The 22,530-nt window shown below is 43.2% G+C and overlaps 2 protein-coding genes across 3 annotated transcripts; both read left to right on the top strand.

Annotated features, from left to right (window-relative positions):
- Nucleotides 1-1,010: 1,010 nt before the first annotated feature.
- Nucleotides 1,011-11,215, top strand: LOC121620447 (paralemmin-2-like). The gene is made up of 7 exons (XM_041956486.1): nucleotides 1,011-1,055; nucleotides 2,269-2,349; nucleotides 5,073-5,179; nucleotides 5,616-5,748; nucleotides 6,716-6,740; nucleotides 7,847-7,927; nucleotides 9,249-11,215. The coding sequence occupies exons 1-7, from the start codon at nucleotides 1,011-1,013 to the stop codon at nucleotides 10,109-10,111; spliced, it is 1,335 nt and encodes a 444-aa protein (XP_041812420.1). The 3' UTR covers nucleotides 10,112-11,215.
- A 245-nt stretch (nucleotides 11,216-11,460) lies between these two features.
- Nucleotides 11,461-18,620, top strand: misp3 (MISP family member 3). Of its 2 annotated transcripts, none has more exons than XM_041956664.1 (4): nucleotides 11,461-11,498; nucleotides 13,331-15,777; nucleotides 17,814-17,899; nucleotides 18,340-18,620. In XM_041956664.1, the coding sequence occupies exons 2-4, from the start codon at nucleotides 13,377-13,379 to the stop codon at nucleotides 18,436-18,438; spliced, it is 2,586 nt and encodes an 861-aa protein (XP_041812598.1). In that variant the 5' UTR covers nucleotides 11,461-11,498; nucleotides 13,331-13,376; the 3' UTR covers nucleotides 18,439-18,620. The 2 variants fall into 2 exon arrangements, with proteins under 2 accessions (XP_041812598.1, XP_041812597.1); XM_041956663.1 differs by having other exon boundaries at nucleotides 18,337-18,620.
- The last annotated feature ends 3,910 nt before the right edge of the window (nucleotides 18,621-22,530 follow it).

Here is a 22,530-nt window from a genome sequence, read left to right as displayed (position 1 = left end):
CTCCCTCCCACTCTGCCTGTCAAAGCTGAGACTGCGTGAGCCTGAACTCAGCAAGGGCTTAGATATTTAATCTGTGAGCTGATCAATATCTGCTGTGTGTTGTACTGTACCGTCTCTTTATCACTCCTCATCCTCTGTGTTTCACTGAGTGAGTGTTCCTCCGTCGATCGATAATCCTTTGAATTTACCTTATGAATATTGAGGGATGCCCAGCTCTGAGAAGCTGAATGCTGGCAAAGCGTGTGCCCCCTGTCACCTTCTCTTTTCAGGGAGCTCTGTCAGAGCTCATCACTAAATCAGCTGTAGCAAACAGAACGTTCCTCTCATCTCTGCGAGGTTTATCGTGTGGCTGATGCTGTGAAGTCCAGCACACAGTATACAAAGGAATGGTGGGAATCAGTTCCACATCGGCATAAAAAATAAAGCCGGGCATGTTCCATATTTTTCTCCAGTCGGCCAGAACTAACAATGAATCGATCCCAAGTGTTGCCTTTGTAGCTCCATTAAAAACACACCAATGAGCCACACTGTTGCACTGTATGAGATGTTCCCATTGTAAATCTTTACATCCTCAGTAATAGGAATGATGCTGTTGTTTAGCAGGTATAATGTTTACTGTGCTCACCATCTTTGTTTAAGTAGCACTAAATTCAAATTAGAGCTGAGGCTGGTGTGGATGTCTTTAGTTTTCCAGGTATTTGGTCATGAAAGTATTGGACAGCTGCAGTTTTTTTTTTTTTTTGACCTGATGATGGTGTTGGATGGAAGGTCAGAAGATCGGCAAAGTTTCTACAGGTCATCCTGAGGGGGGCGCGAACGTCATTGTGCCAAATGTCACGACAGTCCTTTCCATCGTTGTCTAGATGTTTCACTGCCATGGCAACATTTTTAACTGCTTCAGGAATCCCCATTTGCTGTATTTGGATGACTGTCTTGCTCCCTTGTGTTTTCTTAAAAATCTCTATTTAGCAGCTTTGATTATTTCTATTGTACTTGTTTTCAGGCCCGGCATGGATGAAGCAGAGAAGTACCAACAAAGGCTACAGGCCATAGCGGTGAGCATGCCTTTCTTTCTGCCTTTGCTTTTGCCCTTTCACTGTCCACTTCTGTCTGCTTTCAACCAACTTGAACTTTCACCTCACGTCAAAATGGTCGTTCTGCACCAGCCTCGTCTGGCGTCACTTCAGTGGATCGGTCTCACTTGATCTGCACCGCCTGAAGTGAGCACGCAGAGAACGTTCCCCAGTCAACTCTGTGGCCAATAAGCACTGATCTGTGAAACCAAAGGTTGGAGGGCCTGGGTGCAGCCTGCTTGACCTCTCTCCAATGTAAAATCTGCCCAAACACAAGTGACCCACTTCACCACAGACAGCGAAGGCCTGGAGTGGACCTCAGCTTGTTTACGGCTTACATTAACGGTACAGAAACGGCGCCAGCATGCGTACAATGTGCTGTGTCACTGAACTATTTCTCTCGGCATCCCTGCACTCTGCCAGCTGTATCTCCCTGCTGTAACGTGTCGGTCACGTCTCCTAAAAATATCCCCCTCTCCCTCTCCCTCTCTGCCGTTCTCAGTACTGCTGCTTTCATACAGAACCAGTCCTTGTCTTCAGGGACCATGACTGCAAAGGGGTGTTACCAAAGAATTATCTTAAAAAGAGGGTGTAACCCACCACCACAAGTACAGAGTTCTTGGATCAAGTTCTGTCTGTTGTTAGTGGAAGAAATACAGCAGTTGTTTCAGTTCACATTAACCTGCTTTTTTGGGGAATAATTCAAGGGTTTTTTCTTTTTTTTCTGATAATTTACAGAAAGACTTTATATGTGAGGGGTAAGTAGTGATAACATTCCTCGAAAAGTGAATAAAAGTGTCTTTTATGTGTGCATTTGACTACAGAGATGGCTTTAAAGCGATGTAAATCCTCACATTAAAAGAAAATGATGTCACTTTCAGGAGTTTTTGCACTTTCTGTGATAGCTGCAGCTGGTAAACGAGGGAGTTGGGATCATGTAGCGATTCAGTTTCATGTCCTGAAGTAGACACTGTAAAACAGTGAATTCCACCTTCCCGCCTTATCAGCTGTGGTATGAGGTTTTCTTTCACAATGGTGTCACTGTTTTCCCTCTGTGCTCTAACTGCTTCTTTATCGCCCCTCTCTGATGACACACCTCAACAACCGAGACAGGAGAGACCAATCCAAGAGTGTTTGCATTTTCTTTTTCCTCACATTCCCGCTTCAAAGATTTCACTTTTTCCTCTGTCGCCAGGAGAGGCGTCAACAGCAGGAAGACGAGAAGAAGCTGAGGAGGGAGGCAGAGGAGGAGTGGTTGAAGACAGCCCAGGAAAAGGTGATTTAAATGATGTTACTCCAAACTATGTGAAGGAAAAGTTTTAGATTGTGGGAAATGTGCTCAGAGTTAGATCTGCCATGCCTGTATGATAAATGTGAAGATACTGTGAGCAGTCATTTAGCTTAGCTTAGCATAAAGACTGGAAAAAGGGGGAAACAGCTCGCCCGTCTCTGCCTGCCAGCACCTCTAAAGCTCACCAATTAACACATTACAGCTTTTTTCAAAGTGTAAAAATGACACATTGAGGTTTAAATTTTGGGAAATTCAGGGACAAGAGTTATACAAGAAGACTGATACTGATACTGATGTGAAGCTAGCTTAGTTCAGCATAAAGACTTAAATAAATACGCACAAATGAAAAGATGACATGTGGTTATTACACGTTGGTTTTTGTAGAGATTAAGAAAACAACATATAGTGCAGTGGTTAGTGAGTCGTTAGAGGTGCGAGTGGGTAGATTGTGTTACCAGAGCCAGGCTAGCTGTTTCATCTTGTTTCCATTATTTGTGCTAAGCTACGCTAACTAACTGTGAGGGTTAGCTCCGTATTAATTGTACAGACATAACAGTGGTGTAAATCTTATCATCAAACAAAGTGTATCTTCCCAAAAAAGGCTGGGATCGACCAATTTTATCTTCATTGTTTTCCCTCCTTTCCAGCTGCCTCATGTTAAAAATTGACCTCTGGTGTGTCCCACCCTCATATCATGTCATGTCTGATGACTGTTGCCAAGATGAGCTGTTCGGCCGCCAACGCCGGGCTCAAGTGTTCTGGGTGGGGTCACTTGGACTTTATTACGACTCTGATTTACTCCCAGCAACACATAAGCAAGCTGCTTTTAGTTGTTTTGCAGAAAGCTCGCTGATTTCCTGCTGCAGAACCAGGGATTCTTTGTTTCTATGTCAACCTGACCTACAGCGTTGAAAATAATAAAGTGATGTTAAGAGAGACGAACTGCAAGAGGGGAAGCGCCCAGCGGTGATGACAGGAAAAAGAGAGACAGCACATTATTTTTGTATGGGTTTGGGGATTCTTTGCAGTGAGCCGCATCACATCAACTACTTCACTGTTCCCTGAAGGACATGCTCTTTCGAAAACAAACAACTCATAACAACCTACATTATCTGTGTAGCCCAGTGCTGCATCGTGCACACTGCAACAGCCTCCCACACAAGCAGTGTGCTTTCTCCGATCCCATTTCCTCGAGGCAAGCGCGTTGCTAGCGGCAGGGACAGATCATCCCCGCTGCAGTTGAATGAGTCTAGCCTGGAGATACAACAACGCCTCCTTCATCTTTGTGGCGGTTGAATGTGAGACAGAAATTGTCACTTTCTCCTCATAATATTTAATGTGCAAAGAAGGTGAGAATTTAGGAAATACAAACACGGAACATCCACAAAATAAGTCGTTTGGGGATTCAAAGGTTGTGAGCTGATTGGTTGATTTAAGGTACAGCCTGAGCCCAAAGGAGAAGGTGGTATTCTCAGCATCTCCGCTCGAAATAGTATAATAAGGGTGGGGTCCATGCATGGCCCAGATCTGTGTGGAGAGTTAGATCAGTCAAGAAGTTGGGGCAAGAGTGTACAGATTGCACTTTAACTCCAGGAGCAGGATGTCTTGGTCTCGGGGCTGCGGTGCAGAGCTGTGGCACCTTTTCGCCGTCCCTCTCAGACAACAGCAGCCTACAAGATCCAAAAATGGCAGCACAACAGGCCTTGTTAGGTCTGTGGAGGAGCCAAAATAGCAGAGGACCTCTGCCAGGTGGCCGGCTGCACGTCTTGATTACCCTGAACAACCGCTTCTGTTCTGTGGGTCAACACAGGCGCAAGGCTTGTTGTGCAATGTGCTTTAGCTATGTCTGTTTCCCACAGTGAAATATGCTGTAAGGGAATTGACGTTAAAGCCCTCCCCAGACCAGCAGTTGTCCAATCATAACTGAGCAGCTGTAACGAGGCACAGTAGATCTTTAGGTTTCTCCACATGCTAAAGCGGAGTACACTGGGCTGTCGGAGCGATGCTCTGTATCCAGAACACAATGTAGGAATGGATCGAGATGTGTACCTTTCTGCTCCAATTAAAGCTTCAATCGTTAGCATGTCTGGCTAAGTTGCTTACTGCCTATAGTAGAAACCTATAGTAGTGACTTCTAGTTTGTGAGGTCAAAGGTTTATGGTGGTCCTAAATGCCACCAGAGTTAAGTCGAGCATTAGCAGCTCTGTCCTGCTCTTTACTGGATTGGGACGTTTACGCTGCAGCAACCAAAGCCAGCACTACCTAAGATAGTGTTGCATTTTCCAAACACATTGGTTAATCCTCATCCTGCGAGACTTTTCTTTTGTAACGTTAAAAGTGAAACTGTTCATTTGAAAATACTATCAACTATGTAAGCTAAGCAGCCAGATGGCCAAATTCACAGCCAAACTGAGGAGCTGTTATCATTGTAAAATGCATATGCGTCATGGAAGGCTTGACAGGCATAGTCAGCGGTAACTAAAGGGGGTGTGGCTTAGTAAACCGCCAATCAAGCTGGGAGGGGGCCACAAAATGAGGAATGAGCCCAGAGTGTTGAATAATGTGACATCACTTTATGATTACTGTTGGCCCCTCGGATAACCGACTTTTTTTTCTCTCTCGCTCTTTCTTGTCTGTTCCTCTGTCTCTCTTTCTCGATCTTTAGTTTAAAGTTTTCTGATTTTCTTCCCTCTCTCATTCTCATACAGAGGAAGTGCTTGAGGGAGCAGTGGCTCAGTGAAACAGCTCCAGCTCCTGTCCCTCCTTCACTTGACGTCTCTCGGCCTCGTCCACCCTTACAGGAAGACACAGCAACGTGAGCCACGTTTTAACGGCTTCATTCAGAATTTTGCAGGGTTTGAGACATTCACGTGTTTCATCACGAGGACACTTAAGTATTTAAGTTAGAGTCAGATAGAAAACATACAAGGTTCACATGTGCAGCTCTAAAGATGGAAATGTTTGCCATGAAGCGGGGAGTACAGTATTTCCATCACAGATCCACTTCTGCGTTACCATGACGAGATCAAATAGAAGGCAGCCATGTGATAGATGATGTGATGGATTATTGGCTAGGATATAAACCCACATGCACGCGGACACACACACACCTCACAATGCTTCTTTTTTCTTGGTGTGCACTGCTTTGAATCATTTATGTTATGAGCTCTAATGTGCATCTATTCCTGTTGGCACATATTATGTTTGTGCTGATGTGTGCGTGCGTGTGTGTGTGTGTGTGTGCGTGTCAGGGAACAAACCAAAAGTCAAAAGACGCCTGAGGACGACAAGAAGGAGGCAGCTGATGCCAGAGAAGAGGAACAAGCCTCCCAAGAAAACAGAGGATCTGTCAACTGCACGGTCGCAGCCAGAGCGCTCCATCAGGTGAGACAGGCAAATGTTTCCAGAGTCCCATAAATTCACACACGCAGACAAAATGACAAAAAAAAGACTTTATCCACCCGGGTTTTCTTGCAAAATGGAGTTTGAAAATTTAGAGACGTGAATAAATAGCCCCAAAATATCTTCTGATCTGAGATGCTGTGAAAGCAGTAAGTAAACACAGCGCCACGTCCCCCGGTAGCTAAAATTCTCCTTAACGTCTGAGCTTTTTCAAATTTCCTCTCATTATCAGTGTATATGAAAGAGGGGTCGGAGGATGCAGCTGATGTTCAGTTTGGCTTCTTGCTACATCCCAGGCAGTTGAGCCTTAAATTAATAATAGCACAACAAACAGAAAGTAATCTAGTAGCCTGTAATCCCGGGATGGGAGTACTTCGAATTATGTATCATGAATAAAAAATACAGAAACGTGCTACCACGTAATGATTTAGAGCCGCATGAGTAAATCAAACCAGAGCTTTACCCTGGATTTGAATGAAGCAAATGTTCTGCTTGTTTCCATGAATGCCATACACTTACAAATTTCTTCTTCTTCTTTTTTGTTTTGCAGTTTAAAGTTTTCCCACTGTGACCTAAAGTTAAACTGGATGTATTAATATTAGCCAATATTTATCATGTATTTTTTTTAAACATAAAGAAAATGCATCATACAGTGGCATGTGAACTTTAAACTCCACCAAATGGTCGGGTTTACTGTGCAGCCCAGATTTAGCTCAGTCTAACACTGGCAACCAGCGGCAGGACTGAAATGACTTTCAGGCAACAAACCTCAGCTCAGCTCGGTTCAACACTTCCGACGATGACTGTGAAATATTTATGGCGGGGCGCAAGTTGGGGAGGGCTCCAGAAAGAGGACGGGAAGCATGTGTTTAAAGTTGCAGACTCAGTGTCTCTTTTAAGTGCCTGACCATGGAGAGCACTTAGAATTGTCTCTTTTCTTTACCCACAGGCTGGCACTGACAAGGACACACAAGGTAAGAAGTCAGCTGCGCTGTAATCGTCATCAGCTTACCATCAGCTTCCATCTCTTCTTTGTCACTCTCATGACTGTGCCTGCCTAGAATCTCTCTTGACATACGATAATTTACCATAACTAAGTCTCTGCATGAAGAATAGTCACTTAAGTCAGGGTGACAGAATGGAGCCACGGCTCAGAAACAGCTCTACTTTGACTGTAATGACATTATTTACGTTCTGACTCATTCTGCTGTACGAGAACACTATCAGGGCAACCCCTCTTCAGACAGAACAGCGTTCAAAGCATCACTTAAGTATTGGTCCTGATGTGTTCACGCAGCCTGCTATACATTTCTCAAAGTTGGCAACAAGCGTTCACATTGCGTCATATGGTCTGACACCACATCCACAGATATTCAGCGAGAATTCAGATTCCAACTACCAGTATGATAAGTATGACAGTTCGTCAATATGATGACCAAACTAGTTTATTTTTGACTTTGTAGATCTGGAATCTGAACCCAAATACTGAGCAACTTTAGACTCACGAGCTCCAACTTGGAGAGTGCCATCGGTCGACAGCCGCTGTGCACTCAGTGTTGTTCGTCCCACATTATAGAAAGGAGGAAGTCAAGCTAGCGTTAGCTGTCTCTCTGTCATGGATCCAGTTGTGGTGTTAGCAAATGGTCAGACCGTCAGCTGAACGGCTGGTAAACTCAACACTGTGTATGTTGCCCTGTGACGCGAATCACAGAACGTAGTAGCCAACGTACAGAGTGATAGGGAAAGGTAGGGAGTGCTCACATCACAGGTGCGGCTTAACAACAGCTACCAACACCAGTACCAAGCTGGTTAACTGCCTGTGTGTCAGTTGGAAGTGAAATATTATCAACTGTTTTTGGTGCCTGCACAGGATCAACACTGTCAGTCACACTGAAAAATTCACCCCACCTGGAGATGACATTAAAAAATCATGAAATTCCTCTTTCTGGTGATTCTAATGTTCACCAAATGATTACACGTCAAAACAAACACTGAGGATATTTATAGTGATTTCTAAGCAAAAGTACTTTATAATGTTAGTTGGACTTTAATAGTGCAACATATACCTTTTCTTTTTCAGTGAATAAAGAGGCTGAGGATCACTTCTCCATACAAATGGCACAAAGGATGCTTCATGAAAGTAGGCAAGAGGGCCGATCAGGTAAAAAGATGTTCAGCGTATAGTACGGTGTAATTACTGGCCTGAGGTACAGAGGTAATGTATCGGGTATCTTTGGTGGTAACTGGCGCTTGAAGAGGTTTTAAAAGCTACAGCTCTTTGTGAATCAACAGTGATGGAACAGAGGCCAAATATCATACCATGGGAAATGATAAATATACAACCTGATAAACAGGAATTTAGACTCCAGAATATCAGAATACAACCCTGGTTAAAAAAAAATTAAATTCCTAAATTCTAAATTCGATTTTATGAAGTTGTTCAGCCTTGGTTCTAAAACAGTTGGGACGCTGTGTGAAGCGTAAATAAAAACAGAATTCAATCATTTGCAAACAAACTGGTTTTACAAAGTGTTCCTGAACATCTTTCACACAGTCATGTGTTCACAAAGTGTTGACCCTCGCTCCATCCTCGCTTGTGATCGACTGAGCCTTTCCAGGATGCTCCTTTCATACCCAATCATGATGCTATCACCTGTTACTAAGCAACCTGTGGAATGATCCAAACAGGTGTTTCTGGAGCGTTCCACAACTTTCCCAGTCTGTGTTGCTCCTGTCCCAACTAGTTTGAAACATGTTGCTGCATCAAATTCAGAATAAGCATAAATTTACAAAAAACAATGAAGTCGATGAGGTAAAACATTAAATATACTGTCTTTGTACTGTTTTCAATGAGTTTATGAGTATATGTCAAAAAAGATTAACAAATTATGACATTCTGTTTTATTAATGTTTCACACAGCGTCCCAACTGTTTCAGAACCATGGCTGAACAACTCCATAAAAAGGAATTTAGGCTACAAATTATCAGAATATCATCAGTTATTTGCATTAGTCTCCCAATTCTCCGCTTGCAAATGATAACCTCTTTATTTAATGTAGCTCTGCCCTCCGGGTACGACTTAACGATGGTGCTGAGGTGAGCAGCCTGAGAACAATGTTATATTTAGCCCACTTTGTTATTTCTGTTCGTTAATTTTTTATGCCCGCTGGATGGCTGCGTGGAGTTAAAAGCTGCTGCTTATTGTGTCTCTCTGTAGTTTCTATTGTGCCGGCTCACATTAGTTACACAGAGCTGTGATCCTGACCTGGCATTAACCTTTGTACCTCTCACCTGTTAATTACACTCAGGCCTGTGATACATTTAAGCACAGTTTGATTAGATAAAAACAAGTACTTGTCCTAGACTGCAAACAACTTCAACTGCAGAGAATTTGAATATTTATCTGTAATTTAGCCTTGAGGGTTGTCTTCCCTCCAGCATTTTATCTTAATTAGAATTCTGATCTGTCTCCTATATTACAGTCCTGGGAACGCTGGCAGTGCAGGTCGAGAGAGACCCTCGCACAGGTGCCACCGTCATCAGGTCAGTGGCCCCCGTGTCGACACCGGCTGGTGCTCCGACGGCTACCGCTGTCTTCGACGATGGCAGGAAGAGCATCCACGCTGTCGGCGGGGCGGGAGGTCAACCCTCGACCGAAGAGCTCGGCCAGATCTTGAGCGTTATCGATGGGGTTGGGATGAAAGTGCTGCTGGATGAGGTCACAGTCACGCCAAACAAGGCAGAGACAAAGATAGAGAACGCGGATGCCAGCAGAGCCCCAGAGGGAAAAGTCCTGTCTTTTTCTACCCATCACGCCATTTCAGAGGAGGACAATAAGCAGCTTGACAGCTCGAGCAGCTACGACTTGGAAACTGAGCCGGGGATAGAGGACTGTGCTGTGAGCATGGGAAACAAGGAGGATAAAAAAGAGGACAGAAGCATCACTGTGGTCAGAGACGTTGCAGGAGAAATGGGTAATGTGAATGATCAAAGTTTGGAGGATGGCCCAGTCACTCTTTTATTCCTGGGATACACTGATTCTACACCTGACCCAGGTCACGGCCAAGACGACCACGAAGGCATGCTCACTGTGGAACGAGTGATCATCACCGAGGAAGGAGAAGAGCTTCTCTTAGGACCCGAAACATCTGCTTCACTTCAGAAAGGCAGCGAGTCCCAAGACCAAGTGTTTCAGGACGTTCCCCTGCAAGGAGATGTGGAGGCAGGAGTTAAAGTCCAGGGAGAGGAGGGTGATAAGGGGCTGCATAATTCATCTTTACCCAGTGTAGAAGAGGGAGGAGGCACTTCCAAGCGCAAGACCTGTCAGTGTTGCTCTGTCATGTAAGAAAATGAAAAAAGGGAGAGACTCCCTCATCAGCCTTAAATGTCTCATTTGTAATATTTGTGCCTTCCATCAGACTCTATATGCTGCATTGCTGCCTTAATGACTAATATGAGAGAATATACCACCATCTGGTTTTATCTTACAATGATTCAGGCTCTGAGCATCCACCACTCCGCTCCACCAAAGAAACAGATATTTGTTATGTTGTATGTCCTCTGTAGCAGCTGTGGGCTGACAGCAGCTCCGAGGGACTATTGAAATCCACTTCTTCCCTCTGGTGGACAAAGCTGAGAATTTCAACATGCCCTCCTGCAGGCATGCACATACGTCTCATCTCAAATGTCTCTGTGCCTTATCAGCCAAAAATACTCCAAATGTTTAGCACTGTTTGCTGTAGGAATGGAAAAAGCCAAAGAGCGGAAGAAGCATATTTTACATCTTTGGGCACAATTTGGGGGTTTTAATGTCGTAAATCTTACATGTTGAGTGTCTTAAGGCTTGTTCAGATGTATTTAGTCTGAAAATTCAAGTAATTCAACATTTTTGGAAGTCTCTTATTTCCTTTTTTTTTGCTGATAATTAGATGAGAGAATGAATACCACTCTGTACAGTTACGTTGAAGCTACAGCTGGCATTACAGGAGCATATTTACTGCACAGACATGTGAGTGGCATCAATCTGCTCCTCTGACTCTTGGCAAGAAAGCAAAACATATTTTCCAAAATGTCACACTATAATTTTAAACTGGACTGTTTTAGAGTTGAAACATAGATGAAAGTAACATGATTTGGTATTTCTGCCCCAGAATTATATTGCTGGCATTGTGAAAAGGCTTTGAAACTGCATCTTTGAACTCCCTATATATAACATTTTGATATAATTAAGCAGCAAAAGTTGACATTGTTGTACATTGTAGTTGACATTAATATCTGGAAAAAGAACATTTTACACAGCTCTTTTTTTGTAGCTAGCTATTTAAAATCAGGGCTACGGGCCTGCTACAGCACGGCTGTCTGCTGAAGTGTTTTATTATTTGTATCACTGTAATTTGGTATAAAAGTGATTTATTGTGGATGTTAGATATGATCTTAAAACAGCATGTAATTACAATGTTCATCGTGTCTAATTTCTTTAAGGGCCCACATTAGAGTTGTATGTTGATCTCTATATTATACAATGAAATATATACAGTGTATACGCACTTGAATCACTGCACTGCTGTGGGTCATTTGAACTGTGCACTGCTTCTCAAAGAGGAGGATTGTGTTTGCTCACATGACACAGAGGACAGGAAGGTACAGGTGCTAAGTAGATCAGCTGGATCATTCATATTTCCATTGAGGTCGGAACTGTCACGCACTGAAGATGACTGGAGAATTATAGTCAGGTGGGTCCCTTCCTTCAGTTTTTTTTACATTGTGTGTCTTTGTATTTGTACTTGTTTGCTTTTTTGTCATCCTTTTCCTGGGTGTCAAGTTATAGTAGAGCGTTATGTGGTCATAGCAAGATAAAAGCCTCACTGCAATGAAAGATCATTTCATAATCATCAAAACTTTGTGTTTTCCATAAATATTAGTAAGAATGATGCAACATGTATGTGTATGCTACGAGCACAACAGCTGTTATCACATCTGTAGTTAAATATTGGATAACAGAATCATGAAACTGCATGTGCAATGCAAGTATTTGAATATTTCTGAATAGCATTTAAAGTAAACTATAAGAACCTTCTTTATAACAACAGTGGAGAAAATGTCTCTTGAAAGGAGGATGGAATAAACAGGTTAAGCTCATTAGGAGCATTAATATGTCCTGTTGCTTGAGCTTTCTATAGAGTATGGTGCTGCTGTTGGTAATCCTGAAATGCAGTGTGGCTGGCATTAAGCCCCTAAATGCAGGTGTAAATATAGACTCATTGATTTAAATCTGCAGCTCAGGGAATGAGATAATGCCTGAGCAATATTTATATTAAGGAGAGCATATCTTAAAAAAAGTATTCACTGACACTGCATAGTGTAGTCATGTACTCTATGATGCATTAGTGTAAATATACATGTCACATTAATGAGGACTAGTTGTTGCAGGGCTGGTCACAGACAACCAACAGTTCAAGTCACAGTGGCTCATGGATAACAGGCGTTAGCCTGATGGGTTAAGGTCTGTTATACCAGACAATGATGGAAAAAGCAGAATTCTCGACAGGCAAACTGGCGAGATGATGAGAGCCTCTGCGTCTGGCCAGGCTGGCAAATACTGTACATAGAGTGTGTGCCAAAACAGACACAGCAAAGCCGATTACTCTTTTCCTTTGTCAGCAGAATTGGCTGTGCTAGGTCACAGTGGGGGAGAAAAGTCACCAAAACAACAGAGAAGATGTATTCCCTGCTGAAAACAAAAAGAAACTGATGTAGCTCCCATTTATTTTGTCCCTCTTCAACATATGTCCTAAATGCTATTATTGTGATCACTTCGGGTGGAATTCTTTGAAGTCTTGATAATTAAACATCAAAGCCAAGACAAAGACCTGCACACTTCATATCCTTATGAAGTCGTTGTAGCAATGCTGGATTGGCTGGATTACCAACAGGACAAGGCCAGGTGCCCTGGAGCTGCAGAATTCCAGAAGCTCCAGGCTTACTGTATGTCGACAACAGTTTGCTTGCTTTCAGTTTTCTTCTCCACTGGCTTTGTTTGTCCATTGTTATGTTTCTTGACATGTTGCCACCACCTGAAGATCAGTGGAATACTGTGAAAACACTGGCAGGAATTTGTATCACGTCACGTCAAGCATGCGTGTGCATCCTCGCACACGTGCACAAAAACACTGCTCTCTAGCATTGCTTGTGGTCACGTTATGTGTTGTAAAACACTAAATTAATTGGTGTTTTATCTAGTTACCACACAGCAAACCTGGGGCCAGAGAGTATTACACAGAAACCAAGGCACAGTGCAGAGAGTGGGATGAACAGACTGGTTAACAGGGGCCCATCAACTCATTTTTGCCACAAGGGGCCCCAAGAGGGTTTTGGCCATGCTCTTTAGGCTGCAGCAGTCACAGCGCAAATATGTGCTGAAACAAACGTGTTTGGTCTGTCTAGGTAAAAACTCTAGACTGGCGATAATCTTTATCTAAAAAAGCTAGTTCTGTTTTGTAAAAGCAGATGACATAAAGGGTTTTATCGTCAACCTCATTAACACTTTCTCATGCGTCTCTTAAAGGGGAATACAGGAGAAACACCCTTAAGTGCTTCAAAGGCTTGTAACCATGGAAATAAGAGATCCCAGACCGAGTCCTCAAGGTGCGGTCTCCCAGGATGATGGTGGTCTGTGGATGACGACAGACTCCAATCCTGTGACAGACCACACAGACAGCCCATCGGTAACCTGTGGCCAGGAGCCCCAAGATGAAACCAAGGTCACCCCCGCTGCCCCCGCACTTATCACTAGATACTACAGTGTGATGGATGATGAGGGTGTAGATGATGTCTTCGTCCCACCGCCTCCAGCCTACATGGCTCCTTTGCTGCCAGCAGAGGGCAGCAGACACGCAATGGTGAATAATCCCAGTGTGACCCTCACAAATGGGGCAGCTGACGCCACAAAGGCTAAAGCTAATCCTGGTGGCTTAGACTGGCATCATGGTGAGGAGCAGTTAATGGCAGCACACAACGAGGAGGATGAAGTGAAAGCAGGTACAGCACAGACATCTAAGGAGTCTATGGACACCGCGTCTCTGTCCAAAGACAAGGACTCCACTCTACTAAAAGACCAAATATCCATGGAGGGCACAGGTAGTGTGGAACCTGAGGTCATTCTGAGTGGAGGACAGGAAAACTGGAGGGAAACTGAGGCAGAGACAGACAAATATCAAAAGCAGGTACCTTCAAGCATTGAAGAAAACTCTGAAAATGACAAAACAGCATCCGGAGACATTTGTGGTCTTGCCGAGACAGATTCAAATCTAAAGGCAGAAAACGTCGACTTCGATGGTGTGGAGACAAATACCCCAACGCGGTCTAATCTCAGTGTGAATGATGATGACTTTGAGTCCTGTGGGCCACCAGAGCTCTGCAGATGCAACCAAAACAAGATGGAGGCAGCGACCAACCAGCCACAGGTACCAAAAATCCCAACAGAGATGTCCAATAATGATGAAGCGCATGTTGACACCAGATCTTTGGACTACAACCTCACAAAGTATGATTGGGTGAGGAGAGAGAGTGGCACTGGCGAAACACTAGAGCCTCAACTCCCCATCTCCAAAGACTCTGAAGAGACGGTGAGTAAGGGAGACCACGGAGATGGAAGCAGGAGAATAGCTACTGATATACAACAAGGAGAGCAACTGCTTCAACGTCTGCAACAGGTACAACTACGACAGGATGTATGCATATCAGAGAGCTCTCACACCTCCCAGCAGGTTGTCAATGAGACAAGAGGCGAGACAAAGGGTATGCTTGGGACTGGAGTAGATGATCTGGAAACAAGAGAAGGGGATCTGACAGGTGGAGATGACAAGGAAGAAAGTAGATCTCACACTGTCGAGGACGAGGGAGGAGAGACGAAACTGATGGAAAAGAATGAGAGTGAAGACGCTGATAGAAAAGCAAGGATGTCGTCAACCGTACCTGTACAGGCAGAGTGTCACATGATTGCCAGAACAGAGGCAGGTGACTCTGACGATGAGCAAAGGGACAACTGGATGTCCCCAATCCACCCGCATGAAACATCTTCCACACAAATTCCTTTCCCATCTACCCGTCACCGCTTATCAGCCGCTGAGACCTCCATTGAGAGGCAAATTCAAGAGGTAGCCCAAGAGAAGCAGAACCTGCAGAGAGCCAGCGGTCTCTTCAACCTTGCAGATAATCCAGATGTACTAGAGATCCCTTTTAAGACCAGTATCTCATTTGAGCTACTTACCACCACAGCTGAACAGCCTAGCCAGCGCAGCGGCTGGCAGTTCTCCGAGGAGAAGATGCAGAAGGAGATAAGTCAGGAGATCCAGAGAGAACTGGTGCTGGTCAACCAGGGGAAGATCCCGGGGGGGTACAGCAAAGGGGAAATCCGCCAATTAAAGGAGACAAAACTGCTGTTTGAGGCCTTCCAGCAAGATAACACCGAGGGTCCGACAAGGCACCGGAAATCCCCTACCTCACTGATGAAAAGTCACGTTTACCCATCTGTGCTAGAGCGCACACGTAGCCTAGAGATGTTTTCACTCAAGAGTCGCCCCGTTTCCAGAGCACATTCCCTCAGGCTGTACAAATCATCCTCTGAGCGGGAGAAAAGTCCCGAAGACTTCCGATCAAAGAGCCCAACTGGTGGTTCTCGAGACAAAACACGTCTATTCCCTTACCCAAAACAGGACAAACACGTGCGCCTGTACAGAAGCATGGACTCCATAAACACTGACGCGCCGGTTGTGGAGACTGGGAACAAAACTAGGGAGGGAAACACGACACAACAATCTCCTATCCTCAAACAAAACCCCTTCTACAAGTTGCGACCGGCCCTGGCTCTGCAGCCAGACGTCGAGAAGGACATCCGGGAGGCCAGAGAAAGAGAGGAGGAGCTGCGCAGACAGAGATGCACACTGTACGGAGAGAACAGGCAGAATAGTGAAGACGGGGAAAAGTCAGGATTCAAACCGTCGCTCGTCCCAGGTTAGTCTGCACGGTCTCTGTGATGCCTGAATGTCATGAGTACCAGTGGTGGAATCTAAAAATACATTTACTTAAGTACTGTTCTTGAATACAATTCTGAGGGGCTTGTCCTTTCATGTAAATACTTCAATTTCATGCTACTTTACATTTCTACTCTACCACATTTTGAAGACACATATTATTCTTTTGACTCCACTACATTTATTTGGCAGATATAGTTTTGCAGAGAAAGACTTTACATACTAAACCATGTAGTCATCTTAGAAAATATGATTCACTGTGCTGGATTCAACAAAACAGTTTAACTTTTGATAAAGTGAAAGTACTTTGTTCATTTTGATACCTTTGCACACTGACTTAGTATCATATTTAAGTATCTAATAAATGCAAAATTTTTATTTGCAAGAGAGGATATTTCCATTGTTATACTGCTTCTTTTACTTCAGTGGGAGATATAACAACATGGTCTGCTGCTGATGATGCGTGTGACCACAAGCACCACAGAGGTTCATTTGTACAATAATTCAACAATTTCCAAATTCAGAATTTCAGTGAAACCTAATCTGATCATTTAGTTAGACATTACTGATCACTGATAGCTACCCATAAGTGAAAACACATTAATATATTAATAGATTATTTCCATCAGGTTGCTAAAATGCATCATATAGTATGTCTAATAAGAGTCATTTAGATCTTAATTCACTGCACATCCCAGCCTTCTGACACTCAGTCTCAGCACTTTAATGAATGTCTCTCTACATTAGCATCACATAGTGTTATCTAAGGAACCTTATCGACAACTTAGTGTCAACTCTGTCACAGACGGTTAAGGGCACATCACTCTAGCGGCGGCCTGATCTGAGTCAGCAGATGCCAGCGGGCTGAGTGACATGAAGGCTACTCTCTGCACTCCAGCTTGAGCCAGGGGCAGTCCTGGTTCCATTATAGTGTTGTGTAAATACAGATTGCTTCAGACAGTTGATACGTCTTGTGGAAAGTATGCATGGCTTGTGTGCATTTTTGTACGTCTGTTGTTTGGAGCTTGGAGGCCCAATGAAACAGTGCAGCCAGCCAGGGAGTGTGTCATTATGTAGCGCCGTGTTAGTATTTTCAGCCACAGCAGCTGGGTAATGATGTGTGGGTTGACTCAAGGTGAAGATGATGAAGCTACATGTGACAGAATATAATATGTCAGGGGGCTAGGCTAAACTTGACGAAATGACTCATTCTTAAGGTCAAATAAGATGCAGCGTCTTGTCCTAACCAGGCACGACAAAATACTGTATGAGAACGTACAACCCAAACACACTATGATATCTTCACAGACGACATGTTGTAATTTTCAAAACTACAGGGTTTTTTTTCTTTAAAATGAGAAAGTGAGAAAATGGCTACATACATGACATCATGCTAAGAGGGAATATAAACCTACATGTCCCAGGCAAAAAGTCAGCATTGCTCTTTTATTGTAGTGTACAGCTAATTAGTCCTACAATTACTAGTATGATAGGGAAAAATGTAATGCTGCATTCACACAATGTTGGAAGAATGGGAAGAACAGGAAGAGCACCCATTATTCCGACATCATTCATGCATTATTCCAAGTCGATTAGCCCTAGTGCTAACCTTGTAGTTACACCTATTAACTTACGTTTTGTAGATTAGCTGAATTGTTTGTGTTAATGCTAATATTGGATTTTATTTTAGATGTAAGTGTCCAATCGAGCCACTAACCTTGGCCTGTGCTCTGATAAAGCAGCTAACATTACTGTGGATGCACGAGTTGTAACAAAAGCTTTTTTAAAACATAATCTGAAACACCACAAAGTAATGAAATGCTGCTGGTCTTGGAAGTCTCACTCTGGTTATTAGTAAGATAATTAACCAGATATGCCAATGTTTGCTGCTTACACCAGAGCAGGAAAAAAAAGAGGTCCAGTCTAGTTACATTTGTGAAATCCTTGATGTTTAGCCGCTGTCTAAAATCACATACCTTCATATTATCCTGCTCCTCTCGTCTTCCTGTCTTTCAGACGACAGGCGACAGTCCAGGGGGAAACTGGAACGGGTTTGGCCGCCGCCGTCCAAGAAGGACCAGACGAAATCTGAGCAGACACAGGTGATGCATCAGGTCTAATTACAGGAAAGAGCTTCTTTCTTGTTTTCCCCATCATTGTGTAAGACCTGTGCATGTGTTTTGTGTACAACGCTGGCAAGGACTTAGTGTCACATGTTATATTGTCATTCATTCAGGGAGACACTAGAGGATTGGCATTGTTAAGAAAGCACTGATGAGTAGGCAAATTATCAGGAAAGAAAGTCAGGTTGGACTGAATTTCAAATATGTTCCTGTAATTGCGTCTTTTTGGGTCATGGGCTACTGTCCTGCATGGCTGGAATCTAAAATGCCTGGAAAAAGACATTGGATTTGAAGTGTTTGCGAATACTGTGTGTTTTACAAATGCTTGGATTAGCACAAGCAGTTCCGAGGTTGATCTGGAATTCAGGATAAGGAGCTGAAGTCCCACTGCTCTCTTCTCTTGTCTTATCTCACAGCAGGAGCCAAAAGTTCACAGAGCAGGAGGTCAGAAGCCTCCTCTCTGGCAGCGCTGGGAGTCCGGCCTGGTCAACGGACAGCCGTCAAAGGAAAAGAACTGATACTTCAACACTATAAATAGAATATCTATGATCTGCCATGCTAGAGCTGCACAAGGCCAAGATTAATCAATATGACTAAAGATAGCTCCATCTTAACTGCTTTCTGGCTCTTCTAACTCTGCTTTGTATCTGTGTCAAATATTCCTTTTTGATAATACTAGTTTAATTCAGCACATCAATAAAGCAAAATTAAAACACTTCAGTTGTTCTCTCCATCTGTTTTCTCTTTTAATCTCTATCAGCTGAGTTATGTAAACAATACCAGTCCTTTTACTGCAGTCTCACTGTTTATGGAGTTTTGATGGGATGTTGTAGTGACGATGTTCCTCCATGAGTCCTACAGCAAATATCCAACTGAATTGGGTTTTGAACAAATTTAGAAATTAAGCTTGCTACATAAAAGGAGAGTCCAATTTCTTCAACAAGTTTGGTTCCACAAACGAACGTACTTATTATCATTTTTGTACCATGCAGTAAAAAAGTATGTTTTTGGCTTGGGCTCCATTTACAATGGAGTCAGTGTTAAAAACTAGAAATGTGGAGTTTGAAAGACATGGGTGATTACTGGGCAAGGAAGGTCTAATGACAGGCACTGTCCAGCTGCATTATGGGAAATGTAGGACCCAGTGTTTTGGAGGCTTGACCTGTACTAGACAACACAAATCATGGAAATATCTCTGGAAATATTAATCCGTCTCTTGTAAGTCAACCAACTTTAAGAACAGGTATGCCCCTTTAACAGGTTTCAGAGACTACATGCACTAGTTCTGTTTAACGCAATTATTAAATAGTGTCTTTAGTCAGCCACCAGCCAATAAAAATTTCATTTCAATACAAATAAAACTGCCAAATGTTTGGTACGGTACGTTTTTCACATGCTAGATGAAAGATATAGTCACTGTTTTGGCGCCCTCTACAGGTATGTCCAATCTCTAAGCTGATTGTAAATTCAAGCAGCAGCAGAAAAGCCTGATAACTAATGACTGAATGTCTTGTGCGTAAATTAAAGAAGACATCTGTGGTAAATGAAGCCATGAAAAAACTTGAGGAAAACTTCCCCTTGTTGACCTGTGACCACGTTTACTAGAGAAAGCTTTCTAATCTCCACAGACAGAAGCACACTGCTTAGCCCATCTAAGTACCATCTGTTGGCCCCAGTGACTCTGCCAACGGAGGAAGGACTTTCGCTCTGCCCTTCCTGGCTCAGATATCCCAGTGTTAATTGGCTACAGTTCTCAACCAACCCACGAATAGCAGGCACGGCCAAGGTTTCAGTTGGGACATTTTAAGATAGCTCTCCTAAACATCCTTAATGCAGATCCAAAACGCCACATGTCAACGAGTTTATCTTACTGTATTTGAATCCATCCTGAGACGAATTTTGCTGAATCACTAATGGACTGGATAACTGGAAAAGGGGGCTGACGCAGATCTTCTTCTTGTCTTTCTGTGGCACGAGGTGGTCGGACAGCTTCAACACCTCCCGTTGCATCCATTTAAGAGACACCAGCCCCATCTCTCCTGTTGACAACAAATTTGTTTGCAAATTTTCAGTCAGTTCAGATGTCTATGAGTTGTCAGCAGTTCCACCAAAGAGACATTTCGTCTCTAACATCTAATGTGGTTTTATTCAAATAACTGTTTGACACCCAAAGAGGTTAACTTGACACAATTTTACACTAAAAAAAGAAAAGATTAGATTAAGATCAGATTCATCTTGTGAGCCTTTAGCTGGGGAAGCAATATATAGTTAACACATATGATATATATATGTAATGATATATCAGTCACATGGGGTCAGGTTCTGTACAACAAGTACTTTTACTTTAGGTACTTGCACGACTTTTACCTGTAATGGAGTATTGACAGATGAGGTGGTGGGGTGTGATGCTTTGGGGGTCGAAGAAATGATCTGTATTTTAGTACATACATTGGTTCAAGCGACACAGTCTGTCAACACATGTTTATGTGGTATATTTGAGGACATTAAGTCTTCATCTAACATCATCGAAACACTTTAGAAGACAGAATGGAAATAGATAGAGTGCATTATGTCCTGTCATTGTGAATTCTAATCTTAGTACTAATACTAGATGCCTGCTGTTATCACATAAGATTTGGATTATTTAATTTGTTTATTTATTCATCTATTTTGCCATGGTGATGCCTCATATTGCTTCTGTTAAATTCCTCCTCTTATGTGCATAACTAAACATATTAATTAAAACAAATGATCTGTCCAGTGCGGATGTGATGATTTTGTGTCATTTACCAGAAGAGGGCAGTATAGCCTTAGTAGTCAAAAGGAAGAGTTTGAAGAAGACAGCATGTCTTCAGGCATGAGTCTGGCCATTAAATTCCTAGCATTGCAAGTGCCTCAGGAAACAGCTGAAGTTATGTGTGTTTTCATGAAGATTTAAAGATAAGGCTGCAAAAAAATACATGACATATCTCTGATAGGATAGTAAAACCCTGATCCTTAGACACAAACCTGTAACACAGCATCCCTTTATCGAGACACGCAGGTTTGTTCATCTTCATGTTTAGGATTGCTAAGACACCTCACAGGAAGGGTAAACATATGCTGAGAAAGTACAGCAGTTACGTAACCTCTGTAATTTATCCAATGATGAGTCACTTATTTCACAGAACTGGAGCCACCAGCAACATGTATTATCAATTCAGTGCACACGAAGACGAAGAAAAAAAAAGTTGCTTAAGAGCACATCTGCGTCATTTTGTGCAATAGCTTGTGGGTGGTAATTTCTTCAGATGTTTGGCTAACTCTGAGTCATTCATGAGGGCTGTCATGTACAGAGCGCACTAAAGCCACGTCGTTCTAAAAAAGAAACACAGGAGAACACAAACAGCACGTCACAGAGATGAATCTCACTGTGGTGTTATCTTTCTCAGACTGCGCTTGATTCACCAGGATAAGCGGGAGTGGGATAAACTTCTTCTGGAACAGGAAGAAACAAATCTGTAGGGGATGAACTTTCAAGGACTTGAAATGTTTTATTTCTTAAAACTTTCACATTCGTTTTCATTGCTGTTTCAGTCCAAAATAAGATACACTTAATAACGTGTATCTTATCTTAACTTGTGGCAGTGTAATATGCACGCTTCTGGGCAGAAAGCATCTTATAAAAAGGTTGATAGTTGAGCAGGCTCTGATAGTTGAGCAATAGAAGAGAAAATGGGACTGACAAAGGGCTCACAATACAGTGACAGAGAGCTAAATGAAGACAGCGCTCTCCACTCAGCGCTATTATTGCATTCCACCCTGCCCCGAGTTCACAAATACCAAGAGCTTTGTGAGTGGGTGCTGATGAGAGAGTAGAACAGCGACAGCTCTGACATCACCGCTCCTCCAGCGCCGTGAGATGGGGCTCGACTCGGCTCGGCCCCGGCGGCAGCCACCCAACGCCACGGACAGATGACGGATGACTCATTCTTTCCACCCACACGACTTCCCGTCGTCAGGATCCATCATCAAGGAACTCTCACTTGTCTCCGAATTAAACCCTTCCACATACTCCACACACTGCTGCTGCCTCAGTCAGGCTCAACATTTGGATGCTACAGAAAACAGACAGCGAGTGAGCAAAGAAGTTGCAACATTTAGCAAAAAGAATAAGCAGTAGGCTAGTAATAGTTAAAAGTAATGGATAAATGATTGACATAGTCACTTTAAAGCACAGAAAAAATGGCCCGTCCGACGGAGCCGCGGGGGCCATCAGGCGGAAAATGCTGAGAACCGCTGAGTCGCAGCATTTAAAGAAATACTCTGGCCCACGTGTGTTTACAGAAACTGTGCATATTTCATCATATTCTCTCATTCCACAGAGGGACAGGCTCTGAGTGCTTATCTTGTCCGTGCTTCTTCTTGAATTACTGGAGTGAAATGAATGAATAAACACTGGGTAGCAGGAGCATGAGGTAAGGACAGAATAAACAGACCTCAGATGGCCCTGCTCAGTTGAGCTATTGTCCTCCTCCTCCTCCTCCTCCTCCTCCCGCTCTTTCTTTTTGCACAATGAAAACTCAATTGTCTAATTCCACGAGCCCACATTACAACAGTCGACAGCAACA

The sequence above is a fragment of the Chelmon rostratus genome, chromosome 17, assembly GCF_017976325.1.
Source record: "Chelmon rostratus isolate fCheRos1 chromosome 17, fCheRos1.pri, whole genome shotgun sequence".
NCBI lineage: Eukaryota > Metazoa > Chordata > Actinopteri > Chaetodontiformes > Chaetodontidae > Chelmon > Chelmon rostratus.
This window is presented reverse-complemented; position numbering and strand designations above follow the sequence as displayed.